General features: G+C 36.6%; 2 protein-coding genes, 1 non-coding gene and 1 pseudogene across 3 annotated transcripts; 2 read left to right on the top strand and 2 right to left on the bottom strand.

Moving 5' to 3' along the window:
• Positions 1-4,525: 4,525 nt before the first annotated feature.
• LOC133806742 (uncharacterized) lies at positions 4,526-9,733 on the top strand (annotated as a pseudogene).
• Positions 9,734-15,450: 5,717 nt separating this feature from the next.
• On the bottom strand, positions 15,451-16,224 carry LOC133806741 (uncharacterized). Its single transcript, XM_062244831.1, has one exon. It carries the CDS (start codon positions 16,222-16,224, stop codon positions 15,451-15,453), a length of 774 nt encoding a protein of 257 aa, XP_062100815.1.
• Positions 16,225-16,317: 93 nt separating this feature from the next.
• On the bottom strand, positions 16,318-18,240 carry LOC133806740 (uncharacterized). Its single transcript, XM_062244830.1, has 4 exons — positions 17,301-18,240; positions 17,084-17,215; positions 16,816-16,996; positions 16,318-16,651 (listed from the first exon to the last, which is right to left on the bottom strand). The coding sequence occupies exons 1-4, from the start codon at positions 18,238-18,240 to the stop codon at positions 16,318-16,320; spliced, it is 1,587 nt and encodes a 528-aa protein (XP_062100814.1).
• Positions 18,241-18,810: 570 nt separating this feature from the next.
• LOC133807881 (small nucleolar RNA R71) lies at positions 18,811-18,916 on the top strand. Its single transcript, XR_009879767.1, has one exon. It is a non-coding gene; the product is annotated as a small nucleolar RNA R71 (small nucleolar RNA).
• The last annotated feature ends 4,513 nt before the right edge of the window (positions 18,917-23,429 follow it).

The raw sequence follows: 23,429 nt of genomic DNA, 5'->3' as shown, positions 1-23,429 counted from the left end.
CCTACAGTTGCATCGACCAGCTGGTCGATCCTTTGGAGTGGGAAGCGATCCTTTGGGCAGGCTTTATTGAGGTCTATGAAATCCACACAGGTTCGCCATTTGTCATTAGGCTTGGGAACCAGTACTGGATTAGAGACCCACGATGGATTAAACACCACCCTAATGAACCCATTCTCCTTTAATCTTGCAACTTCTTCTTTTAAGGCTTTCGATCTATCCCTATCGAGTAGCCCTCTTTTCTGTTGCACGGGTGGAAAACTCTTGTCAATGTTTAGGACATGGCTGATAACTGCAGGATCTATCCCAGCCATGTCTTTGTGTGACCAGGCAAAAACTTCCTGGTTTTTTCTTAGAAATTCCACCAGTGCATGCTTCGTGGTTGCTTCTAAATTCTTCCCGACCTTTACAACTCTGGTCGGGTCTTCTTCGTCAAGTTGGACCTCTTCCAGGTCCTCGACGGGTCCCCTCAAAATCCCCAAAGCGGGGATCTAAACCCCTATCCTCACTTTGGGCAACACCCTATTTGGTGACTCCATCATTGGAATGGGCTTGTGTATCGATAGCCATCTGCAACTTATCTGGGGGAGTGCTCTTTGACGTTCCCTTCTTCGCCTTTGTTAGAGGATATACGAATTGGTCAGGGACATGACGACACACTAGCAGCACACATGGATGCAGTCAGAGAAGGAAAGACTACAGATTTCTCAATAACTACCCATGGATTATTGAGATATAAGGATCGGGTATGCGTGCCAAGTGATCAAAGTATTAAGAAGACGATTCTAGAAGAAGCGCACAACAACCCGTACTCAGTTCATCCAGGGTCTACCAAAATGACTCATGATGTTAAGGCAGTATATTGGTGGCCAGGGATGAAAAAGAACATAGTAGAATTCGTGTCCAAATGTCTTGTATGCCAGCAAGTGAAAGCCGAGCATCAGCGGCCTGCAGGTTTATTGCAACCGCTTAGCGTACCAGAATGGAAGTGGGACGATATAACTATGGACTTCGTGACGGGTTTGCCAAGGACGAATAAGCAGCATGATTCCGCTTGGATAGTAATAGATAGACTAACCAAGTCGGCTCATTTCCTGCCTGTTAAAACTTCATACACGGCAGACCAATATGCAGACATCTACATCCAAGAGATAGTACGGTTGCATGGAATCCCCAAGACGATAGTATCATATAGAGGGTCGGTATTTACATCAAGATTTTGGGGAAGTTTATAGCAAGCTATGGGTACTAAGTTAAGTCTTAGTACAACTTTTCATCCTCAGACAGATGGGCAGTCCGAGTGTACGATTCAGATTTTAGAGGATATGCTACGCGCGTGTGTACTTGATTTCGGAGGATCATGGAATAAGTACTTGCCGCTGATCGAGTTCTCATACAACAATAGCTATAAGTCAACGATCGGGATGGCACCTTATGAGTTTCTTTATGGAAGAAGGTGTCGATCACCGTTGCACTGGGACGAGGTAGGAGAAAGGCAGCTTCTAGGCCCCGAAGCTGTTAGACAAGCTCAAGAAGCAGTAACGCTTATTAGACAGCGTATGCTTGCTGCTCAAAGCCGTCAGAAAAGCTATGAAGATGCCAAGCGACGCGATGTGGAATTCGAAGTTGGAGATCAAGTCTTCCTGAAGATATCTCCTATGAAAGGTGTCAAGCGGTTTGGGAAGAAAGGCAAGCTTAGTCCCTGATTCATAGGTCCTTTTGAGATATTGGACAAAGTGGGACCAGTTGCGTATAGACTAGCCCTACCACCAGCACTAGCCGATAATCACAACGTGTTCCACATCTCGATATTACACAAATATGTGTCAGACCCATCTCACGTCCTCAAGTACGATACAATAGCACTCCAGAAAGACTTAAGTTACGAGGAACGACCGGTTAACATCCTAGATAGGGGGATGAAGCAGTTACGGTCCAAGAGCTTTCCTATATTCAAAGTCCTATGGAGTAATAGTTCTGAATGAGAGGCAACGTGGGAGTTGGAGGAGGACATGCAAGGCCGGTGTCCGGAATTATTTGGTAAGTAAATTTCGAGGACGAAATTCTTTTTAGTAGGGGAGAATTGTAGAGTCCAAGAACTTTACTTAGCTAGTTAGATAGTAGTATTATAGTAATTATAGTATTATCTTTATGACTGTGGATTTTTGGTTCAGACCGGGATTTATTTGGACACTCATAGTAGTACTTGTAGATTTTCTAAGTTTAACCTATAGTTTAAGAATATTAATTTTAACCTAAGGTTTGATTAATATGACTGATATTGAGGATAATATTTATTATACTATAAGGTTTAGATAGGAACCAATAGGATTTTAAGCACATGTTATGTATGGGTGATTAAGGATTAAGTATTTAGAGGATTAAATATAATAAGGGTAAAATTTGAATGCTCTAAGGTCAGTCAGCAGCTTTGAATACGTTTGAGGGCTTAGTCAAGGATGTTTACTCAATTTGAATTAAGCTAAAAATGTGTAATTTCGTGTTTAAATAATCAGCGTATGCCGATATATCGCAGCACGTAGATACGGAAAACATGAAACGATGCACGTTTGCCTCGGGCATAATGGTCCAGGCGATATATCGCCTATAGGGGGCAATATATCGCCTCCTTCAGCATATTTTGAATGTTTTTGAAATCATTTTCCATTCAACCCTTCAACCTCTTGATAAGTCCAGCATCTTTTTGAACGAGTCTTCAGCCTCTGCTGAACGATAATTCAAATTATTTTCACTTAAAAAGCCATTATTTTTATTCAAGTTAAATTAAGATCCTTTCATTCCTAAACTCTATAAATAGGACCTATTACCCAGCCATTATTCATCTTTTGCTCTAAGTTCAGAGGCTGCAAGTTGCTAGGTGAGTGTGAGAGTGTAAACACTTGGGTTGGGAATCATAAGCTTGATCATTATAAGCTTATCAAACACTTGGGAAGTAAGGTTGTATAGTATTTCGGTTCGAGGTTTAGATTGGTCTTACAAGTCTTCAAGGTATTTCCACACCTTAGTTCATTGGTATTATTTTATTTTAAGTTCTCATAGTCTTCTACTCAGCCTTCTAACCTTAATCTTTATTTTGGTTAGGAAATCTAAGAACTTGCACATAAGTTATTGGTAAGTATTTTCTCAATGGTTTAGTCCTTCCATTCCTTTCATTTCTCTTCTTCACTATACTCACTCTTTTTCAAATGGTTCTTAGGAGTGTTCCAAAGTCCCAACTGTTGACCCAAACTCTTAAGTCTCCTTGTTTTGATGATTAACAAATATTTGATTATTATTTGTTACTAATGATTTGTTGATTTTGTAGCAAAAACTAAAGTGAATTAGCACTTCAAAGTCAAAATTATGACCAAGGGCAAAATGGTCATTTTACCAAGTTTTCCGGAAACGACCCGAATTGGACTTCAAGACTCAAGAAACTCAAGATAAAGGTTTAACTTCATTTCTTAGTCTTGTAAAGTGATTGCAAGTATACTTTAAGTCATAAGTATAGAATTTGGCTCACTCACGCACTAAAAAAATGGTGATTTTTTAAAATGAGAAATAATTATCCTAAATTCACTTTTAAGAAAATACATCCCGATACGGTCGTAACGCAATTGGAATTTTTGAAATCGGATAAACGAGCTAAAAGTTATAAAGAATTGAAAAATGGGAAAATAGGCTTAAAACTGATTTTGCTCTCTGTTTGCCATCCGGAATTCCGGATGGGCAACCGGAATTCCGGTTGCTTCCAACCGGAATTCCGGTTCCCTCATCCGGACTTCCGGTTCGCGGCAGACAGCTTCGCAAATTAATCCCTAACGGCTATAAACGGCTAGTTTTTTCCCAAACTCTATATAAACTCGTCTTTTACTTCAAATTGGTTGTTGGCTGAGCATTTATTACATATACCAAACCAAATCCATTGATTTCAAAGAGCTTTCAAAGTTTAACTCATCCAAACACATATTCACACACTTGAGCCAAAATTTGTATTTATTTCTTCTAAGTGTGCTTGCTAATCACTCTAGGTTTCTCATTGTATTATCATACTTCTAGAGTAATTTTTGCTTGTAATATCAAACACATTCCCATATTGAAATTGAGGTGAGGTTGGCACCGGTTTTGTAAACAACCCGGTTAGAGTGAGATTGGCACTTCAACAATCCGAAAAAGAGGTTGATAGTCCTTGGTGGTGGAAAACTATTGTAAGAGGTTTGGAAATACCTTGGTGAAAAATTCCCGGTTGTAAGGGTTAGTCAAGCCCGCTAACTTGGCTCGATAGTTGAACTCAAAGCTAGGTCCTTAGCTTTGAAGACCAAGGACGTAGGTGGCTTAGTTCTACCGAACCTTGTAAAATTCGAGAGTTTGCGATTTCTTAACCTTCAACTCTTTACATTACAAGTTTAACTATTTGCTATATCTATTTGATTGCCATATTATTTGCTTATACTTGATAAATTTGATTTATTGCATAATTTGGCATATTAAGTTTTAAATTTCCGAAATTAGTTTAAATTTCCAATTCACCCCCCCTCTTGGAAACATATCTTGGGTTAACAATTGGTATCAGAGCTAGGGCTCATTTAATTGATTAGATTTTACAATCTAGAGCATGGCGTTTCCAAGTAATTCACAAAATAACATGTTAGAAGGTCTAAGCACAACTAGAGCACCATTCTTTAATGGAGTAGACTTTCCCTATTGGAAAATTAGGATGGAAACATATCTTCAATCTATCGATTATGATTTGTGGCATATAGTGTCTAATGGTCCTTACATTCCTAAACATGTCATTAATGATAAAGAAGTTATTAAGACATATGAGGCATATGACGAAGAAGATAAGAAAATGCTTTCTAAGAATGCTAAAGCTAAATATGCACTTATATGTGGATTGGATAGAGATGTGTTCAAAAATATTGAACAAGCCTCTACCGCTTATGATATGTGGAAAATGCTTGAAGTCACTCATCAAGGAACAAATGCTATGAAGGAAACTAAAATTCAAATTTATTCTACTCAATATGAGAACTTTAAGATGAAAGCGGATGAAACTATTGCTAACATGTATACTCGTTTCACTACTATCACTAATGGTTTGAATTCTCTTGGCAAGGTACTTTCACAAAAGGAGATGGTGACCAAGATTTTGAGAAGTCTCACCAAAGCCTATCAAGGCAAAGTGATTGCCATTCAAGAAGCCAAGGATCTCTCAACACTTCCTTTGGAAGAACTAATTGGCTCACTCATGAACCATGAAATTTTCATGAGTGCACAAGATGAAGAGGAAGTTGAGAAGAAAAAGAAGACTATTGCATTCAAGTCTTCCTCCTCCCGTGCCATTAGTGAGGACGATGAGGATAGCATGTGTAGCGACATGGAGGACTTGGCACTCTTCACAAAGAAGTACAAAAAGTTCATGAAATTCAAGAAGAACTTTGGGAAGAAGCCACAAAGAGGAAGTGATTCAAAAGAAAAAGAAAGAAGGAGCAAAGATGATCCACCAATTTGCTTCGAATGCAAGAAGCCCGGTCACATGAAGATGGATTGCCCAATGAGAAAGAAAAATAAATACAAAGGAAGGGCAATGTTGGCGGATTGGCTAAATAGTGATGAGGAGGACTCCGACAATGAGGAGAAGAATGAAGTAGCTAACATGTGCATGATGGCTCTTGATGATGGGGTAAGCATTTCTAGCCAAAGTGATTATGATAGTGAAAATGATGATGATAACTTAGAAATACCATATGATGAGTTGTCTAGTTCATTTAAGGATCTATTTAATGATTTTGGAAAATTGCTTGTTAAAAACCAAACTCTTAGAGAAAAGACCAACATGCTATTAAAAGAAATTGAGATTTTGAAATTAAATGAAAAAGAACTCTTAACTAAATCTCAATGTACTACTTGCTCCTCTTATAAGAAAGAAATTGGAAAATTGCATGATAACATAAAAAGCCTTAAGAATGACATATATACTTTTACAAAAGGTAAAGAAGGCTATGAACTTATGCTAGGGAGTCAATCTTGTGGTTTTGGAAAAAGTGGTATTGGATATGATCCTAGTAGGAAACAAAAATTTTTGAGAAACTTCTTTGTAAAACCAACTAGCCTACCACACTTTACATGCACATATTGTAACCAAGATGGTCATACTATTTCATATTGTCATGTAAAGAGATATGCATATCTAGGCAAGACCAAATGGGTACCAAAGGGTTCCAAAACTAACAAGAAAGGACCCAAAGTTGTTTGGGTACCAAAGGCCAACAAATGATTTTATTTTTGTAGGAATCAACAAGGAAGAGCAAAAGCTTGTGGTTCTTGGATAGTGGTTGTTCCAAGCATATGACCGGTGACCCATCAAGATTTTCGAGTTTTAAGAGCAAGGAAAGTGGCTTTGTCACTTTTGGAGACAATTCAAAAGGAAAAATCTTGGGCATTGGTGATATCGGTAACATATACTCTCCATGTATTAAAAATGTGCTTCTTGTTGATAACCTTAAACATAATTTACTTAGTATTAGTCAACTATGTGATAAAGATTTTCGTGTTGTTTTTGAATCCTCAAAATGCTCCATTGAAAATGCTTCAACCAATGAAGTTATTTTTGTTGGAGAAAGGAAGGATAATGTTTAACCGTTATGAATGATAATTCTTGGTTGTGGCATAGAAGATTAGGACATGCTAGTATGGATTCTATTTCAAAGTTGGTTAGAAAAGATCTTGTTGTTGGTTTGCCATCTATTCCTTTTGTTAAAGATAAACTTTGTGATGCATGCCAATTTGGAAAACAAATTAAAACATCTTTTCATTCCAAGAAAGAGATTTCAACCTCTAGACCTTTGCAATTGCTTCATATTGATTTATTTGGTCCTTCAAGAATTGCTAGTCTAGGTGGTAAATACTATGCATTTGTGATTGTTGATGATTTTTCTAGATTTACATGGGTTATATTTTTGAAACTCAAAAATGATGTTTTGGAAAATCTAGTTAAATTTTGTAAGAGTGTGCAAAATGAAAAAGGGTATTCAATCACCTCCATTAGGAGTGATCATGGTGGAGAGTTTGACAATGATGCTTTAGAATTGTTTTGTGATGAACATGGTTTTAACCATAACTTTTCGGCTCCAAGAACTCCACAACAAAATGGAGTTGTCGAAAGGAAGAATAGAACAATTCAAGAAATGGCTAGGTCAATGCTCAATGAAATCTCATTACCTAAATATTTTTGGGCCGAGGCCGTTAATACTTCTTGTTATATTTTGAACCGTGTTTTCAATAGGCCTAACATGAATAAAACCCCTTATGAGCTTTGGAAAGGGAGAAAACCCAACATTGGATATTTTAGAGTTTTTGGATGTAAATGCTATATTTTGAACACCAAGGACAACCTTGGAAAATTTGATGCAAAATCCGATGTTGGAATTTTTATAGGTTATTCAACACATAGTAAAGCTTATAGAATTTATAACAAAAGAACTAATGTTGTTGAAGAATCTATTCATGTTGCATTTGATGAGTCTAACCCTCCTACAAGCAAAAGTGTAGATGATGATGTTGTAGGTTTGGGAGAAGAGGTTCAAAAGCTTGACATTGGAGAATCATCTAACGCTCCATCACAAACTCCCAAAGAGGAACTACCCGAGGAAAAGGTAAATGAAAGCAAAGGTATGGATTCTAACCTCCCTCATGAGTGGAAGTTCAAAAGTGCTCATCCTATAGACCAAATTCTAGGTGATCCTTCACAAGGAGTCACAACTAGAAGCTCCCTTAGAAACTTATGTAATTTCATTGCTTTTATTTCTCAAATTGAACCAAAGAATTTTAAAGAGGCCGAGTTCGATGAATCTTGGCTTCTAGCTATGCAAGAAGAAATAAATCAATTTATTAGAAATGATGTTTGGGAGTTAGTTCCAAGACCGTCACACCAATCGGTGATTGGAACAAAATGGGTCTATAGAAATAAGGTAGATGAGCATGGGGTCATTGTGCGTAACAAGGCTAGATTAGTGGCCCAAGGTTACAATCAAGAAGAAGGAATTGATTATGAGGAGACCTTTGCCCCGGTAGCAAGACTTGAGTCCATAAGAATGTTATTAGCTTTTGCATGCCACAAGAATTTTGTCTTGTATCAAATGGATGTTAAAAGCGCTTTCTTAAATGGATACATTATGGAAGAGGTTTATGTTTCTCAACCCCCCGGTTTTCAAGATCACAAACACCCTAACCATGTTTACAAATTAAAGAAAGCATTATATGGTTTAAAGCAAGCTCCTAGAGCTTGGTATGATCGTTTAAGCACTTTTCTTATCTCAAATGGTTTTTCAATGGGAAAAGCGGATAATACACTTTTTATTAAAAGAAAATCAAAAGACATTATTATAGTACAAATCTATGTTGATGATATTATTTTTGGTGCTACTAATGATGTTCTTTGTGAAGAATTTTCAAAGTGTATGCATAGTGAATTCGAGATGAGCATGATGGGAGAGCTCAACTTTTTCCTTGGACTTCAAATAAAGCAACAAAAGAATGGAATCTTCATAAGTCAATCCAAGTATATCAAGGATCTACTTCAAAAGTTTGACTTGGCCAATGCAAAGTCCATGAAAACCCCTATGAGCACCTCCATAAAGATGGACAAGGATGAAAGTGGTAAGGATGTTGACATCACCAAGTATCGAGGTATGATTGGCTCATTATTATATTTAGCCGCTAGTAGACCCGATATTTTGTTTAGTGTTGGTCTATGTGCTAGGTACCAATCATGTCCCAAGGAATCCCACTTAAGTGCCGTTAAGAGAATCTTTAGATACTTGATAGGCACAATGAATCTAGGACTTTGGTATCCCAAGAACTCAAACTTTGAAATCATTAGTTACTCGGATGCGGACTTTGCCGGTTGTAAGTCGGATAGGAAAAGTACTAGTGGAACATGTCACTTTCTAGGAAACTCTTTAGTGTCATGGTTTAGCAAGAAACAAAACTCGGTAGCCCTATCCACAACCGAAGCCGAATACATAGCCGCCGGTAGTTGTTGTGCTCAAATACTTTGGATGAAACAAACTCTTAAGGATTTTGATGTTGATTTTGAATGTACACCCATAAAGTGTGACAATACTAGTGCCATTAACCTCTCTAAGAATCCAATCTTGCATTCTAGAGCCAAGCATATTGATATAAGGCACCACTTCCTTAGAGACCATATCCAAAGAGGAGACATTATGCTAGATTTTGTGAGCACCAATTTCCAACTAGCGGATATTTTCACCAAGCCTCTTAGTGATGAGAGATTTAGTTTTATTAGAAGAGAGCTAGGAATGACCAACATAAATGAAATTTAAGGTTTACTAGCTACTTGAATATCATATCTCTCCTTACTTACTTATGCATGTATACTCTCACTATAATATGATTCTATGCATAAATAAGCAAAATCTTATAACACTTGACCTATTAGATATATGTCTTTGAGGATAACAAATTATAGGTCATGATATGAATCTTTGGTGAACTTTGAACTCATTTTTGATTGAGTAAATATGTGAATTTTTGCATATGTGCCTAGTATATGTGTTTATGTGTTTAAACTTGTCTAAATAAGTCTATCTAGTATGCCTATAGGGTTTCTATGCTTGAATTACTCTTTGAACAATTTTTAGGTATGCTAAGTATTGAAAATTTGTTAGTTTTTGCCTAAATGAGTGTTTTTCGCCAAACTTACTCAATTTTCAACATTTTTCAAATCCGTCAGTTTGAGCACCTCACATTTAACACATTTGAACTATTGCAAAAAGAATTTTTCGATTTGGTTGCATAAAACTCATTTTTGGTAGACTTCTACTTTTCAAGGCCTTTTTAAGGCATTTTTCGAAAAATCTACCCAAAATGCTCAATTTTCATCATTTTTCAAAACCGTAACTTCCCTCATCTCACATTTAACATTATTGAGGTGTTGCAAAAAGAATTTTTCGATTTGGATGCATACAACTCATTTTTGGTAGATTTCTCCTTTTCAAGGCCTTTTAAGGCATTTTTCGAAAAATCTACCCAAAATTCTCAATTTTCAATATTTTTCGATTCCGTCACTTCACACACCTCATATTTAATATTCTTAAACTTCTGGAAAAAGAATTTTTCAATTTGGTTGAACAGATTTCGTTTTTGGTAGGTTTTTGGCTTTCTTGAATTCTTTTTTAAAACTTACCGTAAATCGTCATTTTTCAACATTTTTCAGATTTTCTTGTTTGAGCATGTTCATTTTCTCATATTTTAGGTGTTAGAAAAAATTTGGAGTCAATTGGGTTAAAAACAAAGTTTTTGGGCACTTTTTCGAAAAGTGGGCTGGGCTGGTGCACCAACCGGAATTCCGGTTGGCTGTGCACAGACCAACCGGAATTCCGGTTGGCGCCTGACAGCAGCCCTTCAGTTTTTTTTTGCCTTTTTTAAATGCATTTTGTTCAAAATAAAAACCCTACCCACGACTCTTTTTCCCCATTCTGACTCTACACCCTAAAATACAAGCCTCCTCTCTCTTTCCTCTCAAAAATCACTCCCTCAAACCCTCACTTCATCATCCATTTCTCTCCAAAACTCTCTTTCTTTTCTTGTTTTCCCTTCAATGGCCTCATCATCCAACCCAAGGAAGAGCAAGAGGGTTCTCAATGCTGAACAAATCAGGGAGAAAAGGGCTAAAGGCAGAAATGAACCCACTCTCTTCTACAACCAAGAGGACTTCAATAGGTTCCATGAAGCTTTCTCCTCTAGGCCTATTATCAAAGGTAAGTTTTGTGACCTTCCAAGCCTAGCTTGTGTCAAATTCAGTTATCACTTTGAAATGTTAGGGCGGAAATCATTTATCAATATTAAGACACCCATGTACCCTAGGTTGGTTAGAGCCTTCTATGCTTGCATCAAACCTAACCATGCACCCCTAGGAGTTAGAGGCACTATTGGAGATGTCCCCTTTGAACTTAATGTAGAATCTCTCAATAACTTGCTAGGAGCACCAAATGAGGGACTCTTGCTAGAACCAAAAACCACTCTTAAGAATGATGAACTTTTTGCTATGAATGAGTGTTCTAGAGTCCTTTGTGGAGAAGGCCCCATTTTCATCAAACCAAAGTTTCACAATCTTACTTTAGAAGCCAAAATTCTCCAACTTTTTATCATCAACAATCTTGCTCCTAGAAGTGGTCATAAGGATGAGGTCAACAACATCGATATATTCATTTTATACCTTATCCTCACCAAAAAAGCACGAATCAACCTAGGGCATCTTATTCTTCGATTTATTGTTGATGTGAATAAACCCAACATGGTTAAGTCCCTCCCATTTGGCTTTCTCCTTAGCTACCTCCTACCTCTCTTAGGAGTTCCCATCTCGGGTGAAAAGAAGGTTGGTCCTACCGAAGGGGATAAGCTCGGTCCTAAATCTTTCACAAGCTTAGGGTATGCTCTTATCAACAATAAGTGGGTCTTCACTCCCAAAAGAGGCCAAAGAAGGCAAGAGGGCCTTGAAGTAGGCGACGAAAGTGAAGAAGAGGAGAGCTTTGGACTACCCGCAAGCGAAAGTGAAGACGAGGAGCAAGCCGATGAAGAAGAAGCTCCAATGCCTCAAGCATCTCAATTCAACCTTGAGGAAGCCTTTGCTCGTCTTCACACCGACATGAACACTCAATTTACCAACCTGCGGAGTGACATGGCACAAGGCTTCCAAGATGTTCGTAATGAAATGGAGGAGATGAGGGCCTACATAAGGTGGTTTGGGGGGCCACCATCATAGGCATTTGCATGTTTTTCTAGTCTTGCATTCCTTTATGTTTTATTTTATTTTTCTATGTACTTATGTGTTTGCATGGCTTTATGCCTTATGTATGAATGCTTAAACTATTTAATCTATGTTTGTTTATAATTTATTTTGTGAATTCCTTTGCCATCCTTTTTGATGAATCAAAAGGGGGAGAAGTGATAGGATTATTTTTTAATATTTGGCAAAACCTCAATATCTAAGACTAACAATGTTATTTGAACTTAAGTGATATATTGAGGGGGAGTTTACAAAATCATGCAAAGTAAAACTAAAAGGTAAATTTCTTTTATCCTTGCACACATTAAGGGGGAGCTAATCTAATATTCATATTTAAAAATATCTTCTTTCCCTTGTAAAATAATCAAATATTTGATATCATCAAAAAGGGGGAGATTGTTGACCCAAACTCTTAAGTCTCCTTGTTTTGATGATTAACAAATATTTGATTATTATTTGTTACTAATGATTTGTTGATTTTGTAGCAAAAACTAAAGTGAATTAGCACTTCAAAGTCAAAATTATGACCAAGGGCAAAATGGTCATTTTACCAAGTTTTCCGGAAACGACCCGAATTGGACTTCAAGACTCAAGAAACTCAAGATAAAGGTTTAACTTCATTTCTTAGTCTTGTAAAGTGATTGCAAGTATACTTTAAGTCATAAGTATAGAATTTGGCTCACTCACGCACTAAAAAAATGGTGATTTTTTAAAATGAGAAATAATTATCCTAAATTCACTTTTAAGAAAATACATCCCGATACGGTCGTAACGCAATTGGAATTTTTGAAATCGGATAAACGAGCTAAAAGTTATAAAGAATTGAAAAATGGGAAAATAGGCTTAAAACTGATTTTGCTCTCTGTTTGCCATCCGGAATTCCGGATGGGCAACCGGAATTCCGGTTGCTTCCAACCGGAATTCCGGTTCCCTCATCCGGACTTCCGGTTCGCGGCAGACAGCTTCGCAAATTAATCCCTAACGGCTATAAACGGCTAGTTTTTTCCCAAACTCTATATAAACTCGTCTTTTACTTCAAATTGGTTGTTGGCTGAGCATTTATTACATATACCAAACCAAATCCATTGATTTCAAAGAGCTTTCAAAGTTTAACTCATCCAAACACATATTCACACACTTGAGCCAAAATTTGTATTTATTTCTTCTAAGTGTGCTTGCTAATCACTCTAGGTTTCTCATTGTATTATCATACTTCTAGAGTAATTTTTGCTTGTAATATCAAACACATTCCCATATTGAAATTGAGGTGAGGTTGGCACCGGTTTTGTAAACAACCCGGTTAGAGTGAGATTGGCACTTCAACAATCCGAAAAAGAGGTTGATAGTCCTTGGTGGTGGAAAACTATTGTAAGAGGTTTGGAAATACCTTGGTGAAAAATTCCCGGTTGTAAGGGTTAGTCAAGCCCGCTAACTTGGCTCGATAGTTGAACTCAAAGCTAGGTCCTTAGCTTTGAAGACCAAGGACGTAGGTGGCTTAGTTCTACCGAACCTTGTAAAATTCGAGAGTTTGCGATTTCTTAACCTTCAACTCTTTACATTACAAGTTTAACTATTTGCTATATCTATTTGATTGCCATATTATTTGCTTATACTTGATAAATTTGATTTATTGCATAATTTGGCATATTAAGTTTTAAATTTCCGAAATTAGTTTAAATTTCCAATTCACCCCCCCTCTTGGAAACATATCTTGGGTTAACACCAACTCTGTCCTCTTATCCCGGTAATTTTGGTAAGGAAAATAGGATATAATTAATATGTTATATGTTTTATATGTTATCTTATGTTTTTATGGTATGAAATGTGTTATGTTATGTATGTATGTAGGCTTGGGTATATGACCCATATGACTAACAAGCCCCAAATGGATTATGGGCATATGACCTGCTTAGCTAGTAGGACCCCACTAATCTAATGGGCATATGACTTGTTTAGTCTATGGGACCCCAAGTAATAATGGCCATTATAGTATGTGTAAGTGTTATGTTATGTTTTTATGTTTCTTATGAAATTTATGTATATGAACTATGTGGTAGATTTTCCTTGTTGGGCATTAGGCTCATTCCTTTTTGTTTATATGTGCAGGGAAATAGCTATAGTGGAGGGTAAGATTCGTGGATGCTTGGGGAATGTGTATCGGTGATGAATGGATTCAAGGAGTCGAGAGTTCGATTTCGAGGATGTAGTCTTTTATTTATGGTTTATGTGTATTTTTCCGCACCTATTTATGTAATCTCTTTTCATTTCAATTAAGATATGTTTTCTTTTTAAAGCAATGGGATCCCATATCCTGCTTGAGTTTATGTAAGTTTAAACATTGGTTTTTACAAGTTTTTAATAAAGTATGATCTTCTTCACTTGTAAGTTCTATTAAAGATTAGGGTCTATGTATAGTTTTCGTTAATGGTCCAAAGTCTAGAGTAGTTGGGTCATTACATGCTCGTTGCCACCTGGGGCTTCTCGTTGGGAATTTCCCGAGGCCTGTATATATCTTCTCAAGTGTCCTTGCCTAATAAGGAACTCGATTTCATCTTTCAGCTGGTTGCATTCATTGGTATCATGTCCGTAGTTGTTATGATAATGACAGAATTTGGTAGTGTCTCTTCTTGAAATATCCTTTTGAATGGGGGCAGGTTTCTTATAAGGCACACTGGAACTCGTGGCCTGATACACCTCTCCCCGAGACTCAATAAGGGCAGTGTAGTTAGTGAACCGAGGTTCATAACGATTACCCTTGGCTCGTTTATTGTCAGAGGTGGAAGGCTCATTGTGCGGCCGTTTCCCCCATTCTTGCCATTGCCGTTGCCGTTCCCGTTGCCTTTGCCGTTGTCGTTGGGTTTGGACCCATTGGCGGGCTCGGCGGGCTCGGCAGTGCCCTTATCTTTGCCTAGGGGCTTTCCTTCATTGGCGATGGCATCCTCGAGCTTGATATATCGATAAGCTCGATCCAAAAATTCCTGGGTAGTCCTGACCCCATGCTTTCTGAGGCTAACCCAGAAGGGCGTGCGGCGCTTAACTCCTGCAGTTATGACCATCATCTTGCCTTCGTCCCCCACTGTTTTTGCTCCAGCAGCTGCTCGCATAAAACGCTGGACGTAATCCATCAAGCTCTCAATGAAAGCACCAGAATGTTGACCTTGATTTTGGTCAACTGACACGGAGTCAGAAATGCTTGATGTGGACAAATACGTTGAAATGAATGTGATGACAAAAATAAAGAACACAAGAATTTATAGTGGTTCTTTGAAAGGAGTGATCAAAGAACTAGGGTTCAATGAGTTTCACAAACCTCTGAAGAACAATACAATATCTCGAATGTAACAGCTCTAATCTCAGATAATTCGAAAGCCAAAAGTCCCTTCCTTGAGCTCTCTTTCTCTATTTATAGGCTCAAGGAGGATTACATTAATTTGTTACAGATATTCTTTCCTAAATAATCGGATGCTCAGGAAATCATGGGAGATAATTTCGGATATGGTTATAACTGCATAAGATTCTATCCAAATATAGCGAGTATACGACCAGGCTAGTCGTATATAAAGATTGAGCGTCGCGCCATAGACATCTCTCTGGTCGATATACGAGCAAGACTCCTGCCAGATGTCAGCCACGTGTATTTAAATATTTGCCATGTCATCCACGCCTATTTTTTGGATTACACTAGGAATGAACACTCTTTTCCCTTTGTAATATCCCACTGCAATTTCTGCATCTATGATATTTTGATCAAAAGCTCGACAAATTAAGCGCGTTCCATTGCATAGGCCTTCTGAAGGATTAATGTTTCTGAGAAGCATGATTGGGCAGTTTTTCTTAAGTAACAATTCATGTGGAGGGAGTCCATTTTGGGTTGGATTATTTAAGAAATCTTCCATCACTAATTGTTTAGATGAATCTGTTGTTTCATCAAAACTATAATATCGTTGTTCTTCGCCAAGGAATCTATGAATTAACAAAGTGTTTATTTCATCCACAAAATCATTTTTTGGTGTTAGTATGGCTTGTTTCATCATACTGGAAATATTTTGTGAAAAATCGTGAATGTTGTGGAAAACATCTTCAATCAAACGATCTGAAGAAAACTTATCATTCACAAAAGGAATAAGCATGCAAGTTGGTATTTTTATCATTTCATTGACTGTGTTTGGTGGCATTCCATTGCCAACTTTTAAAACATAATCTGAGAATGCAGGATCCAATCGCGCTCGCATGTTTTCAATTAATTGGAACTTGGTCAAGGAAGGCCACAAATATGAATAAACCAAACTGGAACGAACTTGTTCTTCTCTCGTTCCTTTACGAACCACAGGTAAAACCTGTCTAAAATCTCCACCCAAAATGACTACTTTTCCACCGAATGTTACATCTACATCAGTGATGTCACGTAACATTTTGTCCAATGCTTCTATATGTTGTTTTTGTGTAATTGGAGCTTCATTCCATATTATTAATCGAGTTGTACGAAGTAGGCTTGCAAGACCACTCTATTTGCTGACATAATATGTGTTCATTTTGCTAGTACCAAGTGGAAGTTTAAAACGCGAGTGTGTTGTTCTCCCTCCAGGAAGAATAGATGCAGCAACACCTGATGAAGCAGTTGCAAGTGCTACTAAATTTCTTGATCGTAATGTTGCCAAAATTGCCGTGTATAAGAATGTTTTTCCCGTCCTGCCTGGACCGTCTATAACAAATGAACCGCTTTTATTCTCGAGTACTTTTTCTAGGACTGCATCATATACATGTTGTTCACTGTTTAGACATTCTGAGGCCGTGATATCTTCCTCTGGGACTTCAACACCCATTTCATCATTGATTTCTCTGGATTGAATTTATTTGTCATCAAATGAGATGTCATTGTCTGTGAGATTGTAGGAGTTGATGTCTTTCCCCAATGAGTTAATTGCTAAAGCAATTGATCTTAATACCTAGATTCTTACATTTGAAGTAGGATAGTCTGCTGATTTGAAATCAACTGACATTACACTTTCAAAACGCTCCCAAAGGTATCTTGGATTGGTTGGATTACAATAAACCATATGGCTGCAAATAACCGTCTCAAACTGGCTGGCATTTGGAATAACGATGCTTCTTGTAAACATTCTTCTAAGTTGTTGTCTCTTTGTAGTAAACCATGCAGTGTTGCTGCATCGCGAAATGTTGGGACTACAATTCCATCAATATACCTAATATTTTGGAAGGATAGCGATCCTTTTACATGAGTTAATAGTAGTCGTAGATAATATCTCTCACCTTCAAGTGGATTTGCTGTAACAACACGACCTATAACTGTTTTCTTTTTTCGAGGGGTCCATTGTTTGTGTTGATGGTTCCATACATAATGTTCTTGAAATTCTATGTATAGTAGTCTTCTTGCATTGGCATCTATTTGATTCATGGCAAAGAATTCTGTTAACATAGTTTTTCGAGATTGATCTGGATTTACAATGTTGGTTAGATAGTCTTTTGCCTGGAAAGTGATTTGACTGTTGATCTTCAAGATGTAAATGTAACCTATACACTGCTGGGTACATTTCATTAATAACAAACCCATATATTCTCCACATAGCTTCTGGGGGAGCGATCCATCGAGCGAATTGGAATTCTTGGATTTCATCATCTTGATGATTATTTTCTTCAGAAATCAAGTTGAAAGCAACTCGATCATGGCCTTTGTAAATGTACTTGTAAAGATATTTGGCTGCTTTTATTGTTGAGCAAATCTCAACATTAACATGACAATTAAACGTTGCAAGTAGATATGGATTATATGGAACGACCCAACGATTGTCTAAATTCTTTCCTCTTACTTTCACGTTTACCCCATTATCTGAACACTTATAAATGCGGAAACAATCGCTTCCTATGTTTGTATTTGGTGCATATTTCTTTGGATAATTACTTTTGCAACAACCATTTCTTTTCATGCAAACATTGGATGGGTTCAAGACTCCACAGGGTCCATGCATCATATGCTTCACTACCGCATTATGTAAATGTATGTTTGTATTTTTATCTGGTATTTCTGCTGAAACAATTTCATCGAAAGATTCCGGTGTATATAATTTCCAATCCCTTTGCAAGATAATTAAAAAGTGTGCATGTGGAATACCTCTTTTTTGGTGCTCTATGACATAGACATACGCTGAGACTTGACCAAATATTTTCTTCTTAAACAATTGGTCTTTCAGTTGTTCTAATTTTGAATGGAAAACTCGGGTAACCAAATCAGGTCTATTTTGAGGTTCTTCATGTTGGAGCAGTTCGTTTGAAATTTTCGGCCAATTTGGATTGCAAGTCATTGTTAAGAAAATATCTGGTTTTCCATAACGTTGTACTAAAGTCATTGCTTCCATACATCTTTTTCGCATGTCTCTTGGACCACCAATAAATGAAGAGGGCAAGATCATTCGCTTCCCAACATTAGATGCATTCCTTTTGCCAAGAGTAATGGTATCAACAATACCTTGATATATCTCTGAGCAAAAATGATTTTGGTTGCTTCTAAAATAATCCAATCTTTACGTCTCAATCTTTACATACATATTAACCACAAATTGTTGTAACAGTCTTCCAGAAATTAATAAGATTGAGTTGGCATTTTCTCAAATTTGTAATTTGTAGCAATAGTAGTCACGGCATGAAACTATCGGACCCTTGTCTACATTGTTTAATCCTGAAATTTTTGAATGTAAGTTAAGTGATTAAGACCTCAAACTGCTTTTTCAAAGCTTCAAGTTGGGCCTTAACACTATCCTCTTCTTGAAGTTGATAGATCCCAGATGGTTTGTGTCGGTTGGTGCTGTCAGTAGTACTTGGACTAGTCCAGGTGTGAGACTTTTTCGCAGTTTCTTTGAGATATTCCAGAGCATCGTCTGGCTCTTTTTCGAGGAATTCACCATTGCATAGCATTTCTACAAACTGACGCTCATGACTCGTGAGGCCTTCATAGAAGTAACTAACCAAACGCCAGTTCTCATAGTCATGGTGCGGGCACTGATTTAACAGATCTTTGAATCTTTACCAGACTTGATAGAGCGTTTCATTGTCTTTTTGGGAAAATGTGGAAATCTGTCGTTTTAGACTGTTGGTCTTATGGCTAGGGAAGTGTTTCAGAAAGAATGATTTGGTCATCTCATCCCATGTTCCAATAGACCTAGGTCTCAAAGAGTATAACCAGCTTTTGGCTTTGTCCTTTGAGGAGAAAGGGAAGAACTTCAATTGCACAACATCGACATTTTCGGCTCGGTTATAGAATGTGGCTACTACCTCCTCGAATTCTATGATATGCACGTATGGGCTTTCGTTTTCCATTCCATGAAATGTAGGCAAGAGTTGAATCATGCCAGGTTTAAAATCTAATGCGGGCATATTGGGAGGGAAGATAATGCATGAAGGTGTTGAAGTGCGAGTGGGATGGAGGTAGTCATTGAGAGTTCTTGATTGGATGTCATCATTGCGAGCCATTAAAAATGGATTATTATCAGCGAAAGTTTGTGGAGAGGCAGGGTTGGTGGAAGGAGTTCCGGAAGGAGTGGTGGATGAATTGGAAGAAGTGTCACTAGAAGTTTCGTGATGATTCATCCACTCTCGAAAATCAGAATTGGATTTATTATTTTTTATTTTCTTTGCTTTTTTTTTTATTTCCTTTTTTGATTTATTATTTTTTTTGTTAAACTTGTTCCCAGGTAGATTTGGAGGTTTTGGGGTGATCTCCAAGACCTTACTAGAACTCCCCGAGGTTACTGAATAAGTATGATGGATCACAAGTCAACTTTTTCGACCAAACAACCTTTAAGCAGAGTGAAATTGCGTACATTGACAGAACAAGCTTGGTTTTCTTATAGTAATAAGTTCAACAATGTAATAGTGCAAAGGTAGATGCTCGAAATGTTCCCAGGCCGATTGGGAAGGTTGCCAAGGTACCGCTTTAGACCCACACTTGCCTAGACAGAACTCCCCAAGGTTCCCAGGTAAGTGTGGAGGGTAACGCTATCACAAACCTTATTTAACAACCAATCTTTCTAGACAGAACAATATCGGTTTCTACCATTTGTAATATTACACAATTGTTCCCAATACTAAGAGTTTTATGATTAAAATTTTATGAACAATTTTATGTTGTTTTTTTGTTTTGTTTTGAAAAACCTAAATTCTAAAGAAAACTAAGGCAAAGAAAGTAAACGCCTAAACTAAGCAACAAAATAAACAACACAAAAATAAAATAAAGAAAAGAAAATTAAAGTGAAGATAGAATAACAAACTTAATCTTTTTTTTTAAATATGTATTAAACTAAAAAAAATAGAATAAAAATTAAGAAAGAAAAATGGAGTAAGATTTAACTAAAAAGGGAAAAAAAATTATATAAATATATATGGTTCTTTTTTTTTTACCAAAAGAAAGGAAATTGAAAAAGTAAAAAAATAAAAATAAAAAATTAAAGAAAGAAAATTTGAAAAGAAAAGAAATTTAAAATAAGAATAAATATATTTTTTTTTTGGATTTTTTTTTATAGTTATGTATATATATATCTAGATAACTTAATAGAATGATGGATATTTGGGTAGTGATAATAAAGACAAAAAATTTCATTATACCCATATAAGACAAAAAATGTCTTGGAACTTACTGTAATTAATAGTAATATGTTTATATCTTTTGGAACTGTTTGTAATTAATAGTAATATTTAACTACAAAAATACTTAGTTCTGAACCTTCCAACTCCACTTGTACATATGTTATTTTATATATATGGTTTGAATTTATGTTTTTATTGCTACATTATGTAAAAGTATGTTAATATTAACTTGGAATTTGTATCTCACGGTGATGTGCCGTAGGCACATATCTAAACCTAGTATATATATATATATATGAATATTTATAATATAAATATGTTTTTTTTTTGTTTTACCGAAAAAAAAGAATTAAAAAAAGAAAAAGAAAAGAAAAGATATATATATATAAATAAAGGAAATTTTATTTTATGATTGTTTGTTTTTTTGTTTTAGTTTTTTCTCTTTTTATTTTTGTTATAATAATAATCTAATTAATTAAAAATTAGTAAATAAAAAAACTATACTAACACAATATTTATTCCAACAAAAACACAAATAAAGTTACTAATATTTTTGTAAAAAATTCACTAAACCTTTAAAACTTACCTCCCCGGCAACGGCGCCAAAATTTGTTAACGCGCAAAATGTGACTACCACTAAGCGTTAGTTGTAGTAAGATTGGGCGGTCGATCCACAAGGAGGTAACCTAAAATCAAAAGATTAGTAGAAAATAACACAAAAAGTTAGTAACAAGAATTAAATAAAATTGTAAATGGGAAGATGTTTTTTGATAAAGTGATGAAATGAGATAAGTGAAATAATGGTAAGATGTAATAAAGAGTTTGAGAAAATGAAAGGTTTCAAGAATAATCCATATGCTTGTTTAGTTACTTGGTTTACAAAAATACACACGTAAATAGTTCACATCCCAACATTTACTTGGAAAATCTAACATTAAAGTCCATATTTTTTTCTAACAAAAGTTCATTTGAGTTATAAGTTCTTTACTTTAAATACACACTGTTAATCTTATGAAAAATCTAAAAATGACAAAATACCCAAATGCAATAATACAATAGAAGATTAGATATAAAATTAGGTATCAATATTACTTTTACTAATTAGAAGTACATAGAAAGAGCATGACTAATCCTATATACTATTAGCATAAGTAAATAAAGATAACAAAATAAAGATGGAGATGAAAGAACATAAATAACTCAAAAATTTTACATTAAGAACATAGTAAATCAAAGTAGCAAAATAACATCACTAGCATATGGAATCATCCCTAACCTTCCTAGGAAGATTAGGCCATTATGCTCATGATTCTCACAAAATTCTAAGAAGAAAGTGAGTAGAAATTTTTCTATAGTTTCTTTACTCTCCAAATTACATACTAAGTGTGAAGAAGGAGTCCCTATTTATAGATGGACAAAATGACTAAAAAGAAATTAAACAATAAAATGGGGTTTACAAAATAAATCTGAAATATTAATAATAAAATATGATTTTTTTTAAAAATCAAATCTTATTATTGATATTAACCAAGCTATTTTGGTGTATGGTCATTTTCCCCTTTTTTAAAATAGCACAAAAACATGAGCTTTAAAGCTCAATATAGAAATTTACAAAGCCCAATACCCACAAAACATGGCTGGTGACACAAGAGGGTTTTGACCCGTTTCCAGCCAATGAGAGGGTGCCACATAGGCACTGGTTAGGAGAGGAGAAAGTTGGGTCTGGTGGGCTTGGTGGAGGAAGCTTGGCCTTGTTGGGTCACTGCTGAAAAAGGCAAGGCTGGGCCGGAGGTCTTTGGACTGGGCTGCTGGAGTTGGCCCACTAGAGAGTTGTTGAAGGTTGTGTTGGGCATTGCTATGGATGAAGGAGAATTTTATGCTGAAGGAGTTGTGTTGAAGGGCAGCTGACAGGTGGGCTGGGAGATGCTGTAACGCCCTGGATAACCAAGACCGTTACACTGTTTGTTTGGATAGTACAAGACTCGCATATCAAGTCATTTGATTCAAAACGTGTAACTAATGACGTAAGCAAGTTAGGTTAAAAAGAATTTTGGTTATAAACAATTAAATTTTACTAAAACACATGTTTGAAACATGGGATCCCAAAACAAGGTTTAAATAACGTAAATATAAAATTGTTGTTAACAAATAAACAACCAAGCCACTCTAATGGCAAAATTCACAGTTTAGGTTCCCGTCCCTGTACAATCCCCCGACCGTGGTGGCCGAGCAGCTGACAATGTACACCTCGCCCCCAGAGCTCTCCAACCCATGGCCAACTAGCATTACCTGCACCACGTAGCACCCGTGAGCCGAGGCCCAACAAGAAAACATAACATCATAATATAACAGTAATACCGGCTAAACAGTTTGTTGAGTATAATCCAAATAACCACAAGGCATTAATCAGTTACTAGCACACCATAAAGTACATTCAAGGCAGCACACTGGCCAAAAACCAACAATTCAACTCCAGATACTCATCAAGTCATACACCATAATCAACAATAGAACCTATGCCAAGCAATAACTAGGGTTAATGCCCGCAGGCCGCACCCTTTGTTTAATTCACTGTCTTTGGCTCGCTTAGGCCAATCCCAGTGACATACCCACTGACTCCGGCCAGCTTAACCGAGCTCAGTGATTAATAAGATGTCCTCGGATACCAGTGTCCGAGCTGCGCCATGTGCGCAAGTGTTGATTTCGGCACCCTTAGGCCGCTTATCACATGTCCCAGTGGCCTAATACCACCTCATGACATTCATATAATTATAGGGAACTCTTAGTCCCAACATATTCACATAGAAATACAAACAAATATAGGGAACAATTAGTCCCAACCTATCCACCTACATAGGTGCAGTTTTCTTACCTTGATTCCAAGTGCTTTAATTAGAAAGGACGACCCCCGAGCACGATCCACTACCCGAGCCCTAGCTTATCACCTAGTCACAACCAAGATAATGGATTCCATTAATATTCAAATATAGGTTTTCGTATAAAAAAACTAGTTTCCGGG

This window comes from Humulus lupulus, chromosome X (assembly GCF_963169125.1).
Source record: "Humulus lupulus chromosome X, drHumLupu1.1, whole genome shotgun sequence".
Classification (NCBI taxonomy): Eukaryota; Viridiplantae; Streptophyta; class Magnoliopsida; order Rosales; family Cannabaceae; genus Humulus; species Humulus lupulus.
Note: the sequence above shows the minus strand (reverse complement) of the source record. Positions and strands in the feature narration are given on the sequence as shown.